At 41.9% G+C, this 21,503-nt stretch overlaps 2 protein-coding genes across 2 annotated transcripts in view; both read left to right on the top strand.

Annotated features, from left to right (window-relative positions):
• Positions 1–9,060, top strand: part of sv2a (synaptic vesicle glycoprotein 2A) — a 42,515-nt gene extending 33,455 nt beyond the window's left edge. The window contains exons 9-13 of the mRNA XM_046400062.1: positions 708–872; positions 1,355–1,488; positions 3,799–4,005; positions 4,335–4,494; positions 5,075–9,060. Coding sequence (XP_046256018.1) covers positions 708–872; positions 1,355–1,488; positions 3,799–4,005; positions 4,335–4,494; positions 5,075–5,258 — 850 coding nt within the window. The 3' untranslated portion in view covers positions 5,259–9,060. The remainder of the gene's footprint in view (positions 1–707; positions 873–1,354; positions 1,489–3,798; positions 4,006–4,334; positions 4,495–5,074) is intronic.
• Positions 9,061–16,186: 7,126 nt separating this feature from the next.
• LOC124064923 (bolA-like protein 1) lies at positions 16,187–16,866 on the top strand. The gene has a single exon (XM_046399818.1). The coding sequence runs from the start codon at positions 16,229–16,231 to the stop codon at positions 16,694–16,696; it is 468 nt and encodes a 155-aa protein (XP_046255774.1). The 5' UTR covers positions 16,187–16,228; the 3' UTR covers positions 16,697–16,866.
• The last annotated feature ends 4,637 nt before the right edge of the window (positions 16,867–21,503 follow it).

Genomic DNA, 21,503 nt, shown 5'->3' with positions numbered 1-21,503 from the left:
GTATGTGTGGTTGATCTGAATGCAGAAGAGGTCCAACATTATTTCCTGTCAGGCTGCTCATGTCAGGCTCATATTTACGTTCCTCCAAACATATTTTCTCAATAACAAGTGGTATCGATGCTCTCATCTCACTCTCCAAATGAGAGCGAATAAGCCTGTTTTCCCACAGTGTCAGTATGCTCCTTTTCATTACAGTACGTACGTAAACATTTTGGTTACTGCTACCACTTCCAAAAACATCATTACTCTTGAAGACAATTTCAGTTTTGCCTTCAGTCAAGTTACCCGACATTTTGAGTGCACAACATAAGACTAGAAAAGTAAAAGAAGTTATAAATGCAGCGTATCTCCCAGGTACACTAATGCAGTGTTTCCCAACCTTTTTTGATCTGCGGCACATCTCTAACATTAGAAAGATCGCGTGGCGTGCTGTCGGGCAAACATGTTTGGATCAGTTGGCTGCTCCACCCACGACCGCACGCCGTCCGCCCACAGTGCCGATCAGGTGAAGCTGGATGCCCCCTCCCCCCTGCACACCCGACACTGGTGTGCCGCGGCACAGCGGTTGGGAATCACTGCACTAATGCACACGGCAACACTGCTCATGAACCTCTTCAGTCGAGGCATCGTCTTTCCTCTGCAGACCTGTTTTGTTTCTCCTGTGACAGCAGCACTCTCATTTTCTCCTCCTCCTCCTGCATGTCCAGCTACTACGGTCTGACAGTGTGGTTCCCCGACATGATCAAGTACCTGCAGAAGCAGGAGTACTCGTCACGCACCAAGGTTTTCGTCAAGGAGAAAGTAGAACACGTCACCTTTAACTTCACCCTGGAAAACCAGGTCCATCGCCAGGGAGAGTACTTCAATGACAAGTGAGTCAGCTGCATCCCCTCGTTAGCTGTCGAATGAGGGCCAACTCATTTCGAATTAGGCTGCATGATGGTCAGATGCCTTTTATTCCGAGGATATCAACAATTTTCCTCTAACACATGGAGGACGAATTTATTGGCAACGTGTTAATACTTTGTGCTGGATGACAACAAATCGCTTGTAAATCTGAGTGAGGATTCAGCAAATGTTTTATTCAGGGGATTGCTTTGACAGGATGAAGGCCCTGGAGACGTTTTTGATGTTCCCTTTGACCTTGAATTTCCAAGCTGAACTCTGAATGTGATCTGAGTTGTTGAAATTCAGACAGTAATATGGTAATAGAATATCTGACAACCTGAAAGTGTCAGAGATGAAAGACTTGTCTCTCCTTCTCTTTGTATCCTCCTTTTGTCTCCCCTCTCTCCCCTCTTTATCGTCTTTTCGCCACCATTTTTGACTCTATCATCTCTGTATGTTCTTGCAGGTTTATGAACCTGAAAATGAGGTCTATGGTGTTTGAGGACTCGCTGTTTGAGGAGTGTTACTTTGAGGACATCACCTCCAGTAACACCTTCTTCAAAAACTGCACCTTCATCGCCACCCTCTTCTACAATACGGGTGAGAGAGACACACACACACACACACACACGCACACACTGATGCTGTGTAAAAGTTAATTAAAAAAAACACCAAAACTTAGCCGTCAAGTTCTAGTTAACATAAGCAAGGATGCAAAGGGGAGCTCCAACATGATTTGCAACCAAAATTTTTATTTCTATCTTACAAATGAGAAACAAATGTGGGTGTGGGTGTATGTTCAGCTCTACAGAAAAATCCTCAGTAGTATCTATGATGCAGGAATGTGCGGAAGATGTGGCCTGTGTACGGTGCAGAAAAAGAAACCAAGTGTAAGCAAACAAACAGAGGAAGATGGAAGTCTGGCTCTTCCTCAGACTCCTGCAGGGGAAGGTCACGAAATTAGGGAGGATCATCACCATGTTTTCAGAAAAACACTGAGTTTGTGTATGCTGTGGCATTGAAAGACACATTTTCTACAACTTACATCAGTCTGACGTTGATTACTTTGACTTGAAATTGAAGTGGCCTCTTAAAAAAGCGAATGAACTCAATGCTTTGAAAGTCAAAATGTGGTGAAAGCTCTGCAGTGAACCTCCACTAACAAACAAGCATACGCTAAAATGTAATCTTGTCTTGCCCATCTCTCCCTGCCCTTATTCTCTCTATGCTATTTTTAGTGCTTTAAAAGAGCTCCTTATAAATAACTTTCTTTCAAGTGAAGATTATGGCACAGTTTCGCTCTCTCGCTACGTTTGCTGGCTACAAGAGCAATCTTATTAAGAGATTGTGTGGCTTCGGTTTCTAATGTTGTGATGGTTTGAAGATGGTGTCATTGAAGACAAAGTTTCAAGTGTACCATCCATTATGATCACTACGTCCCTGGGTTTGTTTTTGTGTCTTCAGTTGGACACAGTGTTTTCGCCCTTCCCCTCTCCTGGTGTACGAAAGAGCAGAAAATTCAGCTCTGAGTGTTTCTGAAAATGGCTCAATTACTTTCTTTTCCCCTCTCCTCCGCCTCCACTGGCTGACTGACTGGCGCTACACCAAATGCAGCATAGAAGAAGAAGAACTGCAGCGTCTCCTAGCAACTCGAACTGAACACCCCATCATTTCAGATGAGATGTCTCTCATCTCAAACTGTACTATTGATTTTTCTTCTCTGAAGTGACGCAGAAAGCCAATGAGAATGTATCTTTGTGTGTTTTCGACAAGGGACGCCGTCCACTGTAAACCGAGCAGCTGTGTCCACACATACAAAACACACAATAGGTGCATGAACCAGACCGTCCACTCACTTTGTGAGTTGTTTGCAGTCTCAACACACGTCGAGCAATCACTCACAGCTGTTATCTGTGTCGGCCAGGAGCTCCTCATAAGAATGAGATTACGAAAGTTGTTTACTTATTAACGCTTAATCTTTCTCTGAGCTCCCAGCTCAGAATTTAAGGCTGTCTGATAGTTGCCATAGTGTAACTTATGGCTGAGACTTCACGAAGAGCAACAGACGAGCGGTACAATAGCTACTGCATGTAGAGACTATGCACACGGTTTGTATCACTTGTAGAACATGGCGTCAGGCAAAATACAAGGATTTGTAAATATTTAAGAGGAAAAACTGTGTCTGAATAAAGCAGCGAGCATATTTCCAACAGAAAGGTAAACTCACCTGTAGATGCCTAACAGATACAGTAAATAGAAACAGTGCTGTCGTTGTGTTTTGGCTCATTTTGAGGATGTACTGTGTGATTGCGTTGTACTGGAATGCAATTTATCGAAAGCCTAATTTATATACAGTATGTGGAGGAGTTAAATGATACTGAAATCTAACACAGCTGAACCAAACTTACCAGTTTAATCAGCGCCTCTCAGCAACAATTACGTTTCCAAAGTTAGGATGTTGGGATTACAGTGGCGAATTAAATTACACTGAAGAGCACTCTCTGTTCTTTTTTCCAACTCAGTGCAATCGTCACATAACTTTTAGCAAGATGGACAGAACATTTGGACCAAAGATCCGTGTTCCACCATGTCCCACACAAGTTTCTTTCAGCAGCTGTAAAGCTGGGGATTAAAATGTGTCTCGAGTGACCACTTGCGATCGGATCTCGCCTTTCCAACTCGCACAGACGCAGAAATGATGAAAAGTTGTTTTTCGAAGCTTCACATCACTCGACAATGTAGTCATAAGTGTCCAAGACAGCCTGCCGTCTGTGCGTGTCCTCAGTGCGTCTCAGGTACATTCACACATGTGCTTAGAGCTGTCCACTTGTGATCGAATCGCTCAGGACGGATGTCAATGCAATCTCACAATCTCCTTCCGACTCCTCCCTCCTCTTCCCTTCACCCCAGATCTCTTCAAGTACAGGCTGATCAACTGCAAGCTCATCAACAGCACTTTCCTGCACAACAAAGAGGGCTGCCTGCTCAGTGACGTCAGTGATGAGAACAATGCCTATATGGTCTACTTTGTCAGTTTCCTGGGCACTCTGGCTGTGTTGCCAGGCAACATCGTCTCTGCGCTGCTCATGGACAAGATCGGACGCCTGAGGATGCTAGGTAATATGACCACAGGGCCACATTATTTTATGGAATTTATGGAGATCACTCTCCAGAGTAAGTTCTCCAGATCCTTGGTGAGAATCAGTGATTAATAAAATGGAGAAAGTCGAGGTCAGCCCACATTAAAAGTAGTCTAACAAATTTAAGCAGAGGGATAATTGAGACCTAGAGGTTTCAGAGTGGACGCTTAGCTGGTCTAACTACGTTACAGTTCCAAATGACAGACTAATGATAATCTTGAGTTGACATATGCAGGACTTCCTTCCATTCTTCATGCGTAAATCTTTTCCTCTGTCCCTCTTTCTCTGCTGTTGTCCACCCTCCAGCGGGCTCCAGTGTGATCTCTTGCTTCAGCTGTTTCTTCCTGTCCTTTGGCAACAGCGAGTCAGCCATGATTGCTCTGCTCTGCCTGTTTGGGGGAATCAGCATCGCTTCCTGGAACGCCCTGGATGTGCTGACTGTAGAGCTCTACCCCTCTGACAAGAGGTAGGCAATTTAGGTCTGCCCTGAAATCTCCTTGACACTGTGAAGACAGTGGTGCTGAATGACGATGACGATGACGATGTCATAAGAGTTGCCCTACAATGATTGGTTGGCTCGCGGGGATGGATGATATTGCGGGGTGAAATCATTGGTAGCACATGTGAAGAAAAGCATTCAGCAGTCTGATGTGTTTCTGGGTCCAGCCTTGAAGCTGAATATGCAAATCGTACTTTATTTTATTTATTGAAATGCAGCCTAATAAAAATATGTAATATTTTACCGAAGAAAAAACATTTACTGTATGTGTTGCCCTTCTGTATTCATTGTGAGAGCAGCTACTGAGTTTTCAGTTTACAAGCTGTATCGCCACCTTGTGGTTCTTTAAGGTTCCTGCAGCCTGCACAGAAAATGACGAGGAAACGCATACTAAATTCTGAGACTTACCTTAACAGTTTATCTGAAAAAGAAAATGTCTGTCTTGTGTAAAAGACAGCTCTTCGCTTGCTGTATTACTCCACTGCTTTTCATCTTTGTTTGACTGACTCGGATCCTGACTGTGTCTCTGTCCCCTCTCTTTCCACAGGACCACAGCATTTGGCTTCCTCAACGCCCTCTGTAAATTGGCGGCTGTTTTAGGAATAAGCATCTTTACCTCGTTTGTTGGTATCACCAAAGCTGTGCCCATCCTCTTTGCCTCGGGTGCGCTGGCGGCAGGCAGTTTTCTGGCCCTCAAACTACCAGAGACGCGGGGTCAGGTGCTGCAATAGTGTGGCGCCAACAAGTTTCTGGGGGACAGCAGAGTTTTCGCCACACTGTGAATGAACGGCGCAAGAGCTCTCCAAATCCTACCCTTTAACCCCTTCCTCACAATGATAAAGTTAGCTTACATGCTGACCAGACTCAAATTTGCTGTAAATATTTGGGAGTGGGTATTATTTGCTAGGTACTCCACCATATTGTCAAGAATAGTTGAGGTGTGACAAACAATTGGAATGGCTGAATAAACGTGGAGCTGAGACATTGATTGATGATTGCTCAGAATTGGTGCAGAAACATGAGACAAAAATAATATTAACATGTTCAGTGAGAGCATAACATGCTGTTTCCCTAGAATAGTATAGCTTATATAAGTAAATTTAGCTCCTGTGAGTAGGAGTGCGTGGAACTGGGGGTTGGAGGTCAGGGCATGGGGGGACTCTTCATAATGAGCCATGCAGTTCGACTCATAGAAATGACCACCAGTCATCGTTGCAGAGTTCTCTGTAGTTCACTTCCATTCTTCTGAAAAAAAATTAACTCACCTGTCAAGTCTCGAGCATGTTGCCGTTGTTGGACTTAGAATCAAAAATGCAACATTTTATGCCTTGATTTGAAGCATTTTTGACTTTGCAGGGTAAAACCAAGACACAACTCTCTTGGCTTTCTCTTAAACAAAGACCTGTGCTCAGTCTTTACCTCCCGAGGTCTTGTGTTGGTGTGCAGAACTGCCATTTTATAGATTATAGGACATTCCAGGTTTGTTTTTGTTGTTGTTAGAATATGATAAGGAGATCAGTTGAGTCCCTTTGCCCCTTTTAAAACATTTTTCTCTGATCACCTTTGAACAGTCATTTGAATCAGTTAATGGATGTGTTGTGCTGTCATGGTTACAGTTTCATCACAAGACTGAAGCTGTTTGTTAAAATGCACATTTTAAGCGCAACCATTTGTTGATGTGATTGCCCTTAACATTTTCTGAGCTTCATGAAAATGTTCAGACTCTCAAGCTGAATCAACCTTTTTCAGTCACACTGTGTATCCCTTGTAAGAAATGTTTTTTTTTTTTTTTTTTAGTACCTCTCCTCAGAGACTTACAGTATGTTTTTGTCTCTTATAAAATGTTTTGGAGGGTTTTATGCATGTCACAAAGTATGTATGTAAAAGTTCTGAAAACCGAGAGTACAACATGTGAACAGCATTTTGGACAAGCAATTCGTCCGTCTTGTGTTACCGTCATATTTGAACCCACAACAGACTGTGCTTTTATTTTGCTGTTGGCAGCAGCAGAATAAGGTTAGAATAGGCGAAGGTTGACGGACCTTATCGCTCTCTTCCTGGAGCACACTCCACAGGATCCTTTATTAACTTACAACATGTTATCACATCTGAATGAAAAGCAGGAAATCAAAAGGTTAAAAAAAAAAAAAAGTTACACAAAAAGCCTACACTTTTAATTTTGATGATTTCAGTGCAGGCACACATTGTGTGAAGTGTGTAAGAGATGACAGATAAACTATAATCCAATAATTTGTGTGAACTGAATGTTTAACGTGAGTGTGCTTCTTAGTGCAATATTGAACCTCTGTGCAATATTGAGATTTTTTTTTTATGTCTTTTACCATTTCATATTTAGCAAACACTATTGTGTGAAAGGTTGTGGAGTAGCTGTGTTATATTGATAGCTGAGCAGGGTGATAACATAGGGGACACGCTTAACCTGTTTTTTACTCTTAGAACAAGACTTTCTGAAAGAGTTAAGTGTCAAAAAAGTAAATATTAAAACTGCTGAAAAACACTGCACCCAAAGTAACACTGGCAAAGTACAAGCAGAGTTATTCCACCTTAAATTATCCCAGTTTGGGATGTGTACAGTCTTGGGGCACATAACATGTTGAACACTGAGGATTAATAGCAGCTGAAAAGGATTGTTCTGCTGATGAGGGTATGGTTTTGGAGTGAAACTGGGACCTTGTGTTTACTTGTGCTTTATTACACCAATGTAGCTAGAGCTAACCTGAGATTCACCGTAGAGAACTCACTGCCAAGGGCTGATTGTCATATATCTCTCAATGGTAACAGCACAGAGTGTGGGTGAAAATACTTGCCACATTTCCCTGATCTAGAAAAGCAAGGGTGATATGTTCACAATTGCAAGGTTAAAGAAAAAAAACAAAACGAAACAATCATTAAGCTGTCAGATTAACAAAAACATATTTTTGTCCAAACTGCCATTTTGTAGGATAGCAGCCATACTTCGACTCAGAGACAGTTGAATAAGTAGACAACCCATTGCACTGAATGTACGCTGCCGTACATGCACAATTTTGAATGTTTTCTCCAAGATACATTCTGATGCAGCCTTGCTAGAGATTTAATGAAGACCAAGGTGTTGGTTTAGCAAGAGCACAAAGACCAAAACCTACCAAATGACAATATTGTGAACATGAGTGCAGTTGTGAACATAGGTGCTTGGAGCTTTGATGATCTACCCCTCACACGTCACTCCCTCTGTCTCACATTGATCCGACTCAAATTTTGACATCTGACCCATGATTTATGAGTGTGCCATCTCTCATTAATTATTGCCAAATATTTTTGTATGGCCTGAGTTTACACATTGCACCATCAATTCTCTGTTATAGATATGAATATATGTAAATAAAAGTACTTATAATGTAACTAATGAGATAGATCTTCAAACCTTTGGAGCCCTGGAAATTTGCAGTCAGTTTTTGTGGGTCTGCAGCTATCAATCATGTGAAACAAGAACAACTGGTCTTATTGTACTGATGAAGATTTTTCATTAGTCATCTGAGTCTTAAAGAGTCCAGGTGCTCTTGTTTAAGTGAGGAATGGTGGCTTCAGAAACCAAAATGACCTGCAAGTGAGAAAGCAAAATTTGCCCAGATGTCCTGTCAAAAGCACATTGATACTAGTATATGAATGCACAATAACTGTACAGGTAGTCCTATGCTCTGTATGTTGTCCCGTATCACCCAAAAATTAAGATGTCAAGATAACTGTTGTATTCGTTCAACATGGAATGCTGTTAAAGCGCTAACCTGTCTCAGTGACTCAGTTCAGGCTGCGTCCAAGTCAAACTTGTCTCTTGTAGATACATATCTTAGCTTATGTTACAGGGTTTCTTTTGTATAATCAACTTGTTGCCCGAGCAACAGTCAATCGTGAGTGCAAAAAGTTAACAAAGCAATAAGTGTTTGGGTATTTGTCTCTTTATGCTCTCCTTTGAATCTATTAAAAATTGGAGCACGTTACTATATGCTGGCCTTGTCCACCAAAATGCTGAGTGTTGGCCTAATAATGACACAGGACTTTACAGCTAACATTCATGTGTACTCTCTAAAACATCCCTAAGTCTTGAAGCTTTTGTCGGTAAGATTGCATTGCCATTAATTAAACGTAAGAAAGAGTTTATCACCTTTGTCATTGTACTGTGCTGTAGAAACTGTAGTTGATTGTTTGTAAGTATAGAAACTGTTTGTGAAACCATGAATAAAAAAAATATATATATACATATATATATATAAAAAGAAGTGTAAATTAACATTGATGTATGTTGTCTTTGATTTTGTGTGTTTTGTAAATGAGAATGAAATAAGTAAATACATCAGTGCTAACCGGTTATGAATCATAGTTAGCCTCAGTGTGACAGCATCAGTTCTGTTTAAAGGCGTGTACGAACTTTTCTTATATTTTCTCATTGTTGATTTTTGATTGGGTTTGCACTGTGCTGTGCAACTGACCTTTTGGAATCACAATGGATAACAAAGAACCATGAAGAATAAACAAGTAGAAAACTTACTCGATTTTTGTCATTTCACGCATTTATTTAAATATTGTCTTAAGTTTATATCAGACATACTATAAATGGTTGTAAATCCCACAGGACTACAAAAAGTAATGTGAGAAGCACTCTGTAACGTTCATTTTGAAAAGTGTTCCATTAAAAAGATTATTCACATTAATTAGTCTTGGATTTCAACATAAATAGTTTAATAAAAGTACCATAAAGACTGGACATGAAAAAAACTTTATTTTTAACTTATTGTCATTGTCCAAAACCAATGTGATAATATTCAAGCATTACTGGCACAGCAATACAAATACATTGACGGTTTAAGTGAAGGTAACAGGAGGAGGGAGGGAGGGGGGCAGAGGGACTTTAATTATGGAGGGAAGTGTGGGATGAGTACTGCAGCAATGCAAAGTCCAGTTCACGGTCACTGTAGTTGTGTGGATGATGTAGGGTGTGTGTGTGTGTGTGTGTGTGGTGGGGGTGGGGACCAATATCTTCTCCCTGAGGGCAGCAGGTGGGCAGCAGGTTTTCATTAAGGTAAATAAAAATACTTATATAACTTACATTTATTAGTCTTTTTGGACACTTCGTAAAATAAATCCACCATAAATCCAACGCTGACTGTCGTCTGTGCTTATTTGTTGATTTTTCCATGTTGAAAGCAGTTATTCATGTGGTTAACATGATCGTTATTGTGGTGAACATGATGCCTTGCAGTGAGTCTTTGTTTCTTACTGAAGGCCTTCATTATGCAATACAATATCACACCCCAGTGGATTTGTAATGAACTGCAATAAACTGGAGGTGCTGTGCTTTGACTATTATGAAACATGCTCTCTTCCAGATAAAGCTGAGCGTTCTCCAAAAACATGAACATGTTCAGTGGAAGAGCTAAAGTAGCGCTTTCATGCTCAGAAATGTCGAGTCATTGTTCTGATCCATGCTGAACATGGAAGTAACTGTTGAGGTGAAAATGCACAGCACTGAGAGAGTTGGATGTACGGATCAGAAACTACAAAATGAGAGCTCTTCCACACTTGCATTTTATTTGTCACATCACATGTGTCAGCCATTGCCTGGTGCTGAGCAAACCTTCTGTCTCTCTGTGCTAAGAGACAGACAGCAGGCCACAATGTGAGCTGGACATGCAACTCTCAGAGGGGCATCGAGGTCAAGCTTAGAGACACTGAAGCTTGGAAATTTCTGTTTGCAGCACTTGATGAACTTTTTCACATCTGGCCTTCTGGACTACAGTCCGCATTTGCTGTTACTTAATATCTCTAATAGCAAACATAAAGGACGTCAACCCTGTGCATGAAGTTTACTTTTAATGCAGAGTGCTTTCTCTCTCAGTGGGGGATGAAGTGAGGCAATCCGGGCCATGCCAGTTAGTGCTACGATACATATACAGTAAATGTATGTGCTGAGTCATGGATGTATATTGACTATGAGTAATATATGACTTTATTTAAATATACTGCAGTAAACAATCTGCAGTCAGCACAGAGGAACAGGAAAGGCCCGTGTTTTAAATAATCCTTGTGGTCATTTGATTTTTATTTTTTTTTTACGAGTTTACGAGGTGCACTTAAATGAACCATGAAGTTCCTGCTCCTCTGCTGCAAAACTCCCACACAGAAAGCAGCAAGAAACGGCGCGTCTATCAGTGATGCCAAAACGCGGTTGGGATTTTTTTCTTACGTCGTTCGGTACAAACGTTTATCTCTCCAAACGGGAAGTAGCCTACCAGCATCTGGCACTTGGCGAGGGTTCATTTCGGATCCGACTCCATGAATGAGTAAGTTTCAAATGTACGGGCATCGCCTATACAGTGATACGAGTGGTAGATTCCGAATATAACGCTGCATAGGCCAACATGTCTTCCTGACCGACGTCAGATATTTTGTCACATGCAGGCACCAGCGTGCATGAATTGGACTATCTAATGTAAGGTAGTCCTTGAGAGAGAACCTCGAACGCAAAATTTCCCGCCATTAACGTAACGTAAAATAATCTGGGAAAGCGCGATGTCGTGGTGACGTAATTTTCTTCATTCGGCTGTGGCTTTGATGTTTGACGCACACGACATCCTTTGATTTCCCCACGTCCTTTGATCTAAGATTATATAAGACGGTCGACGGTCACATGTAGTTCAGTACGAGTTACCGTGTACACCGGATACACTTCGATCAACTCAGCGGAATCGATCATTTGATCCCCAGCCTTCGTGCACAGCGAACTTGAAAACAACGCCATAGTTGGCTATAGTAGATAAAATATTATCTTCTCCCTTCAACTCCAACCATCTGCCAACATGCCCTTCTTTGCTTTGGGTTTAGTTGTGGCCCCTTGGGTCACTTCAGCTGCCGGTCGCCTCATCAGGTCTGGACTGGGACTTAACCAGCCCAGTTCACCCAAGACTAACCCAGCAGAGCCCTTACCCTATGATTCACCTCTAAACGTACCCCCACCAGCCCAGACAGTCTTCAAGAACAGAAGCTTCAGTAATCTGATGATGCTACATCAGAGTCATGGCAGCCACAGCAGAGGCTTGAACTGTCTGTTTGATAAAACAAAGCAAAAGAAACAAGAACTGCACAGGACCTCTCTATGCATTGGTTCTGTGATCCACCGCTGTAATTCTGGCGGCATGTGGCTGAAGCGTTCCCCGCTTGTTCTCTACATGTCTGTTTATCTGAGTCCGGGCGTTTCTCGTCCAGAGATTGAGAGAACCTCTGGAAACGACCCAATGACACCACAGTCTGACACAGGAAGTGCAACAGATCCTTCCATTTCCCAAACTGTAGCTCTTGATTCAGACATTGTTGCAGAAATTCTGGCCATTATCACCAGGCTTAGAACCCAGGCTCAAGAAACAGTTTCATCGTTGTCTACCAGGACCCAAGAAAGTATTGGGGATTTGCGGAACTCGTTTTTAGAAAGACGGACCGAAGATGCGTTTTCAGTGTTACTCACTGTGACCCGCATAAAAATTCGCCGTTTTTGGTTTTGGTGTATGAAAAAAATTACACCTGTTTTCACCCAGACTCGAGCAACAATTTCACCAGTTTTCACCATGGCCCGAGAAATAATTGTGAAATTTTGGTCCTGGATTTCAAGAAATATTTCAGCTGTTTACTCCCAGGCTCGATCAACAATTTCAGCATTTATTCGAGATCATTTGATTTTAATCTTTGTTGTTCTTTTCCTTGTTCCCTCCATGCTTCGTTACTTTATTTCCAGGAAAAGAGTAAGAATTACAGCAGTTCTTTTAAGCAAAAAGGAAGAATTGCCACTGGTTTTTCCAATATTAAACCCGCAACCAATATTCTTTCCAGGAATCGAGCGAGAGTTGCTGTGTCCTTTTCCAGAACCACAGGAAAGACTGCTGCTGTTTCATCCAGGATCAAAGGAACCTTTGCGACTAGTATTTAAACAGCCAGAGAAACAAATGTGGCTGTTTTTTCCAGAACAAGAAAACGGATTGAAGCTGTTTTTTCCACAGTCCGAACTAGAATTGGAGGTGCCATTTGAAGGACCAGTGGCAGAATTCCTGCTGTTGTATCCACAGTTAAAACAAGGACGTCACCTGTTTTTCCTAGCTCACAGTACACGAGTGCGTTCTGTTTTTTCCAGGGTCTTAGCAAAAGTTAGAGGTACTATTTACTCAGCCCGAGCACGAATTTCAAGTGTATGTTGCACAACCAGACATTCAACATATTTCCGAGGCCTATGACCTTTCATGAGGACATGAGGTCATATTAAGAATCGCTGCTGGTTATTACAACGCACATGGAAGGATTCAATCCTTTTTTGACTGGGTCTCAGAACAAAGTGCAAATATGTTTGCATAATCTGAACCTGAACTTGAAATGAAATGACTGCGGGTTTACTCCGGGTGCTCCGGTTTCTTCCCACACCATAAAGACATTTTAAGTATTCAATCATTATTGCAGGAACCATTCTTCATTTATGTTTTGTGCAAATACCTTATTTGACCACAAGGGTGTAGTATATTTCTGTTTCAGTTTAATTTATAACCACCCAACAGCAGGTGTATGAAATAAGTATAAATTCAATATTTAATATTTAAATATTAAAAATTTTAATAATTTAATTTAATTTTTAATAGATTCAATTCAATAAATAATACATTTGCTGCTGCTACAGCTAAAATAGCCATACTGGAAGGCAGTGTAGTGGGAAGTGGCTCTGTACCATCTGATAGCGTGAACTCATATTGAAAGAAAGATGAAAGTGACATATTTTGTCATTTGAGGGAACTCACTCCAACGAAATTCGTGCTCTGCATTTAACCCACCCAAGTGACGTGCACACACACACAGCAAACCCGGGGCAGTGGGTGCCCGCTTGCCAAACCCGGGGAGCAGTGGGGGTTAGGTACCTTGCTCAAGGGTACCTCAGCCATGGACACCGGTACGGGGAATCGAACCAGCGATCCACCGGTTACAGGTCCGACACCCTAACCGCTGATCCACGACTGCCCATATTACAATAAGACTATGAAATCAAAAATGGAAAAATTACAAGGTTCAAAGTCAGAGCCACCACCACAACAACCATCCCCAAACCTACTTGGTGCACGTCCTAAGGAAAGGAAATATGCACAAGCACAACTAACAGAAAATGTCACTTCAGTACAACAAATGCTGTCCTTTCAAAGGTCAGTGGGAGGCAATACAACTGTCTTTAATTCACAACAAGACCACAGGACAAGCAATGTTCGTACCACTTCAAATGACCACAAATGAAATGGAGTTCAGAACACTGCCAACATTATACAGCAACAGACAGAAATCACTGCTCAGTTAGTTCAACAGCAGCACGCAGCATCTCTTCCACCAAGACCAATACCAATATTTGATGACGACCCTCTACAGTATGGATCTTTTATCACGGCATTTGAACAGGGGATTGAAGCTAAAGTCACTAATCTCCAAGATTGATTGTGCCACCTAGAGCAGTACCCCCCTGGTGTACTGCTAAGAAAAAGAAAAAAACAAGACACACACACACACACATATACTGCAGTTTATTTCACACATTGTAATTCATACAAATCTCAACCTTTTGTTTTGAACACATAATAGCAAACTGCCATAAACTGCAGGTTGCAATAAATTATATAATTATTTTAAGTGTAACTGTTTTCAAGCACCTTAACGGTGTAATTATTTTCAGTGTAACAGGTTTCTTTTTAAAATACTCAACATTGCTATCAATGTATTTCTCAAAACCTGCCTCTAAATGGGTTTTAAAACACGACTGCAGTGTCATCAAGCATAGTTAAAACCATGTCCACAGCACAGGAAGTACTAATTCCCCCGCGAGTTTTTGCACTGTGCCCCTCGGCAGGCAACTTTATATGAGGCGAGTTGAGCATTTGCCGGCTTTAGTAAAGAGAGACTGTTGAGCACGGCAGTTTACGAGTTTTTGTCTGAAAAACTCAACTGGCTTGTCTTTGTGCTCTGGATGTTTTGTCTCTTAAGTGGCGTCTTAGCTTGTTCGGCTTCAAGCTGTCATAAGCTAGCACGCTAAGACAGACGACACACTGCGGTCTCTCCTCATTACCCACCGTTGCACAGGTGAAGCCCAAGACAAGGTGTGGGAACTTCGTTTCGTTTGGAAGCACATTTGGCTGGATGCTTCATCTTCTGCTTTAGGTGAGAGCCCAGTCAAAAACTTTTTTCCATGTTATGCTAGCAGTGTCGTTTATTGATTGATTCATCCCATCCGCGCCTCGATGATCAACCCGCATTCCATCAAGTGCGGGTTGGTCATCAAGTGCTGCTTCTTCCACACTTACAGAAATGTTTGCCTCTTCTAAAATGTGTTTTGTAGGATTTTATTCTTTATTTGTTTTATTCATTTTTGTCACAAAGTATGCATGTGAATTTATTAACATTTGGGCACAGCACATGAACAGTATTTTTCATATCTGACGAAACTGCATTTGTCAGTGAAGACTTAACAGTTCATCAGAGAACTTGTGTTTAATGGTCCATGCGCTTTTGTTTTAAAACTACAAGAAATGGTGTCAGCAAAGAGCCAAGAAGGGCAAATGAAAATGAAAAAAAATATCAAAAGTCAATTTTATTACTATATTATTATTATTATATTTATTTGTGTCAATAAGTACTGCTTGACTTTTAATAACAGACATATTCGAAACAGTTAAAACACTACCGGTCCATAAAAAAAGCTACGCTACAAAGCCTCTGGACACGCACTTCCGGTGGGTTTGGATGGGGGGGGGGGGGTGTCATGAGCCGCCCCTCTCTGCTTCTGATTGGCTAGTAGTCGTTGTCTTCCTCTGTGAGATTGGTCAAGGTTGGAGTAAAAACATCCAACAAACCAATCGGATGCAGCGTAAGGCGGTCCTCCTCTGGTCACTAACAAGGCCGCCGCTGCCGACTTTATTTGCAAGGTGAGTAGTTCATTTTACGCGTTAGCTTCATTTCTTGACTTAAAAATGCAACATATGCTTGAATAGGGAGCTGTTTTTTTAACACTGGCCAGCAGGCTAATGTTAGGCATACCTGAGCACTAAAACATTTCTCTTTTTAGATCATGGCATCATTTCTATTTGCTTTCATGTCTCCATTATAAACTCGACCAGTATAAACTCTTGACTGCATACATCACTGTATATCACTTACGAATTGACTGACTGATGTAAGAAACATGAGACAGCTGTGGTGCTTAAAACTCAGTCTGCAATCAGCGTCCCAGCCATGTGACATTCTGTCATGAGAGCTAAATGCTGTTGTGTAATTTTGAATTGATAAACTGCCAGTTGAAAGAGGGAGGGATAGAATAATCCATTCTTCTCTCATACAAGATACAAAATACAAGATACAAGATAGGTTTATTTGTCACATACACAATCATACACGGTACAATGTGCAGTGAAATTCTTTGTGTCCCTGCTACCAAAAAATAGGTAAATAAAAAAATTTTAATTTAAAGAAAAAATAATAAAATTAAATTAAAAAAAAAAGTGAAAATGTGCATTATTTACATGAGTGGTATTTACATCTAATCATCTGGAAGACAAGCTGGTCCTCAGATCAACAAATAGCATGTTACGTCTATTTCTACCTGTCTGGTTTCCTAGGTGGTCTCCTGCCACAACCTCTGATGCTACCCAGTGTTCTTCGCAGTGCTCGGCCCATCTCCGCCCGTCTTGCCTTAAGCCGCCCTCTGGGCCACTTTAAACCTCACATGGAGCCGGACCCAAGTAGGCCCGTTGCGAAGGCTACCAGAACCAAACTGACCGACACACTTAAACCGGACCACTTAGAGGTCCACAATGAAAGCCACATGCATGCTGTGCCTCCTGGTTCTGAATCCCATTTCCGTGTCCTGGTTGTCAGCTCTATGTTTGAGGGTCTGCCTCTGATAAAGCGCCATCGTCTGGTTAATGAGGCTTTGAAGGAGGAGTTGAGTAGCTGCGTTCATGCACTGGCTATCCAGGCCAAGACTCCTGCGCAGTGGGAGAGCAGCCCCACCCTGGCTAAGAGTCCACCTTGCATGGGAGGCTCGAATGGAGATCACACAGTGGAAGAGAAACTTAAGGCTGGGCGAGAGCAAAGTGTTGGATTATGAAGCTGTTGGACTGAACTGTGAAGAATGCATGTGAAAAGTGGTGTAACTTTATGTATGCTTTCTCTGTTTTGTGGGAGTCGTGGATTCAACACGAAAATTAGCTTCTATTGTTTTCTGATCAAAATTAAATGAGACATTGTAACCATTAAATCAGCATGGCATATTTTGCACTGGTGCTTCACTGCTGTTCAATATACACAATACAGAAGAAATTCATTGATTGTGTGAGCTAAAGTGAGGGATTTCCATATCTATGCTTCTGCTAATGGGTCTCAGTGTCATTGTTTTTAGAAGTAATTACTAATTTTATTAGCTCCCATTACATGAACAGCAATGGCATTTGCCAAAGAGTGGATCTTCATGACTGTATTTCTGCAACCAGGCAGGACTGAAAATCTGCGCTGACCAGCTGGCACCCATCTTCACCCAGATCTTCAAGAGATCTCTGGAGCTGTGTGAAGTACCCTCCTGCTTCAAACGTTCCACCATCATCCCAGTCCCCAAAAAACCCACCATCACGGGGTTGAATGACTACAGACCCGTCGCCCTGATGTCTGTGGTTATGAAATCCTTTGAGAGGCTGGTGCTGAACCACCTGAAGTTCATCACAGGCCCCCGGCTTGACCCCCTGCAGTTTGCCTACCGGGCAAACCGGTCGGTGGATGACGCAGTCAACATGGGACTGCACTTCATCCTCCATCACCTTGACACCCCAGGGACATATGCCAGGATCCTGTTTGTGGACTTCAGCTCTGCATTCAACACCATCATCCCAGAAATCCTCCGCCAGAAGTACTCACAGTGCCGACCTCCACCTCTCAGTGGATCTACAACTTCCTCACTGACAGGAGGCAGCAGGTGAGGCTGGGGAGCATCACCTCCAGCACCAGAACCATCAGTACCGGCGCCCCCCAGGGGTGTGTTCTTTCCCTGCTGCTCTTCTCCCTATACACTAACGACTGCCCCTCAGGGGACCCGTCCGTTAAACTACTTAAGTTTGCGGACGACACAACAGTCGTTGGCCTCATCAAGGACGGTGATGAGGCTGCCTACAGATGTGAAGTAGACCAGCTGGTCCTCTGGTGTGGTCGGAACAACCTGGAGCTTAACCCGCTCAAGACTGTGGAGATGACAGTGGACTTTAGGAAGAATCCACCCACCTTACCTCCCCTTACCATTCTCAACAACACAGTGTCTACTGTGGACTCCTTTAAGTTCCTGGAAACTACAATCGCCCGGGATCTCAAGTGGAAGTCCCACGTAGACCTAATCAGGAAAAAGGCCCAGCAGAGGTTGTACTTTCTGCGACAGCTGAAGAAGTTCAACCTGCCTCAGGAGCTGCTGACCATCTTTTACACCTCCATCGTCCAGTCTGTTCTCTGCACTTCCATCACTGTCTGGTTTGGATCGGCCACCAAACAGGACAGAAACAGACTGCAACGGACAATCAGGTCTGCAGAAAAAATCATCGGGGCCGACCTTCCCTCCATCCAGGACTTATACCAGTCCAGGGTCAAAAAACGGGCAGGAAGCATCACTGCAGACCCCTCACACCCTGCACACAAACTGTTTGATCTGCTTCTGCTTCCTGTTACAGAGCTCTGTATGCCAAGACTACCAGACACAAAAACAGTTTCTTCCCCCAGGCTGTCTCCCTGATCTCCCCGTAAACCACCTGCCATTGTGTGAACCATCACACTGTTTGCGCTACATCATTCCACTGTTTCCACTACATATAAGCTACAAATAAAGCTGATTCTGATTCTGATTCTGACAAGAAATGTTTAAGATAGCTGGCAACCAAATATTTGTGAGTGGCAGGAGTAATACATGTAGTGTTCTTCACCAGCAAGACACATGAATCTGTGAACTGTGTTTGGCTAAAACAAAAAACATTCATAAATATCAGTTCAGGTTCTTAAAGGCGTGTGCGGGGGTCTAGTTCTTATGTAAAATATAGGTTCACATAGCACTGAATCCCTCCTTCAGACCTGTCGACCTGTTGGTAAAATGTGTTAAATGTAATTTTCATCAACTCACTTCTGTTGGGCCAAAAAAAAGTCCTTTCACATCATTATGCTGGTATAGAAAAGTTCACATTTTCAGTTATGCTAATCTACATCAAAAACTATTGTAGTGATGTTTGACAGGCTTGCTTATGTATTTGAAACATGAAATCTGTGTGCTGAACAGGATGGTGTCAGTACCACTGTCTGGACACATGAGGGCAGTATGTGCTTGATTTATATGACAAGTTGAATTGAGGGAGTGAGCTGATGAATACAAGATGTCTTTATTATTCTCTTGTAAATCAAACAAAATTTTTAGTCAGTTTAAATTTTTTCTTCATGATTGTACATGCAGTTTGTCTAAAAACACAAATAAGTAGTACAAGTAATCCCAGGACTGATTTGTTGGAAACTGATCTACCAATATATTATCTTTAATGAACTTAAAAATCTAAACGTAGATCTCATATTAAATGTCTTAGTTAATACGAAGGGCACAAAAAAAACCAAAACAAAACAGAAAAGTAGTGTCTAATCAATGGTGACAGAAGTCTGATATGATCATCCTGTGATTCTGTAAATCACTGCTCAGTTATATTTATTAGATGATTACTAATTCACCTTTTCAGTGATTGGCCGACAAACCAGAGGGCAAATGTGCAAACTACTGAGCATTTTGCACTTGTGGTCTGCACTTGTTCTCAGAATGACCCACTCTTTACTGTGTCTGTGTGTGTACATGTATGTGTATGTGGGCCCTTCTATGTTCTCCCTGTGTCTATGTGGGTTTTCTCCGGGTACTCCGGGGCTTTCCATCCCAAAGGAAGGGATGGTTGTAATAGTACCAGTTTCACTTGGAAGGGGTGACTTAATAATCATGTGATGTATGATGCTAAGACTCCTTCGTGAGAACTTTGGAAAAGAAAGCTTTGCAGTGAACAAAACAGGGGTGCTTGAGTGTGTGTGTGTGTGTTATCCATTCAATCAGAGTTGCAGTGGTGGCTGATGTATGTTGGTACACCAAGGGTGAAGTCTTCATTGGCCCAAAATTTGCAATATAAACACCCGATCCATGTTTCTTTTGGTTTGGAATTTCCAAAGAGCTCCATGCATACAATGCAAAAATCTTCTTCTTCTGAAGCATCCAAACCTGAGGACCTTACCGTCTTTCCCTGCCTCACCTCATCTGACCTCTATCAGTTTTCCTTAGCAGCTATGTTGGCATGCTGAAAACAGGAGTAGGATAGCAAAAATGTGTTTAGTTGTTATTGCGGGGCTGACTGTAACACTTTTAAAGAACGCGTTACAATCATCCCCACCCTGTCAGTGATTGTTTGGTTAGTGACAGTACCACAATGGTTTGAAAGTAGCAGATAATGTAACACAACTTGCATACTGTTATCTTAAACAGTATCTGCACGAGTCAAATTCTCATCTTACCTGAAAAGAATTACTTTTTTGTTTTAACCTGTATTTCATTTGTATTTGTATTTCCTGTATTTACATTTCGGGAAGGAAGTGGTCATACATCACATGATTATTAAGTCACCCCTTCTAAGTGAAACTGGTACTATTACAACCATCCCTTCCTTTGTCTCCCCTACATCTGGCATGACTTCAGATTGTTTTGCTGCAGCACTTTTAGATACATAAGTCTTACCCAATATACATTTCTTTCCTGGTTGAAAAAAAAAAAGAAAAGAAAATAAATAAAGAAGAAAGTGGATTTTTCCATCCATTATTTACATCCCTGATTGATGATACACATGGCTTTAAGTAAGCACATGCAGGTAGTTGTGATCTTTGCAAAAGATCACAACATTACTTTTACAGTTGGTTGTGCTCCATTCTGAAGTGCCATCTATTGGGAGTCTTATCGTGTGATTAAACATCATGAGATGTCTGACCACTTTTTGAATTCTTCGCTCTTATTGTTACAAATTACCACAGTAGTGCGGCAGGTTGTAACAACGGAACTCCTTCCATTTAACATAAATTAATGAGTTTTGTGATATAGTTGGACAGGTTGTAAAAAAAAAATGCCATTTGCTAGACATGTCAGAGTACTTTATGTCAGAATTTCAAATCACCACTATAAATACACTGTGAGTTACAGTTGCTGTGTTGCATCCATTCCCGAATGTTGTAGTTTGTGATATTGTAGGAAAACAAGAAGAAAATAGAAACTTTCCTATTTTAAACAAGTCTTGTGGCCATTTGATTTCGGAGTTTACGAGGTGCATTTAAATGAACCGTGAGGTCCCCAGTGACTGTCAATGGTCGCGATTTGCCGGACAAAGCAGAGTTTAGGAGGTACACCTGAAAGCACCATGAAGTTCCTGCTCCTCTGCTGGAAAACTCCCACACAGAAAGCAGCAAGAAACGGCGCGTCTATCAGTGATGCCAAAACGCGGTTGGGATTTTTTTTCTTACGTCGTTCGGTACAAACGTTTATCTCTCCAAACGGGAAGTAGCCTACCAGCATCTGGCACTTGGCGAGGGTTCATTTCGGATCCGACTCCATGAATGAGGAAGTTTCAAATGTACGGGCATCGCCTATACAGTGATACGAGTGGTAGATTCCGAATATAACGCTGCATAGGCCAACATGTCTTCCTAACCGACGTCAGATATTTTGTCACATGCAGGCACCAGCGTGCATGAATTGGACTATCTAATGTAAGGTAGTCCTTGAGAGAGAACCTCGAACGCAAAATTTCCCGCCATTAACGTAACGTAAAATAATCTGGGAAAGCGCGATGTCGTGGTGACGTAATTTTCTTCATTCGGCTGTGGCT

The sequence above is a fragment of the Scatophagus argus genome, chromosome 9 (assembly GCF_020382885.2).
Source record: "Scatophagus argus isolate fScaArg1 chromosome 9, fScaArg1.pri, whole genome shotgun sequence".
Lineage (NCBI taxonomy): Eukaryota > Metazoa > Chordata > Actinopteri > Scatophagidae > Scatophagus > Scatophagus argus.
The sequence above is the reverse complement of the archived record's forward strand: the minus strand, read 5'-3'. Positions and strand labels throughout refer to the sequence as shown.

Coding starts and splice junctions, on each gene's coding strand:
- LOC124064923 (XM_046399818.1), top strand. CDS start 16,229: ATGCTACCCAGTGTTCTTCGCAGTGCTCGGCCCATCTCCGCCCGTCTT.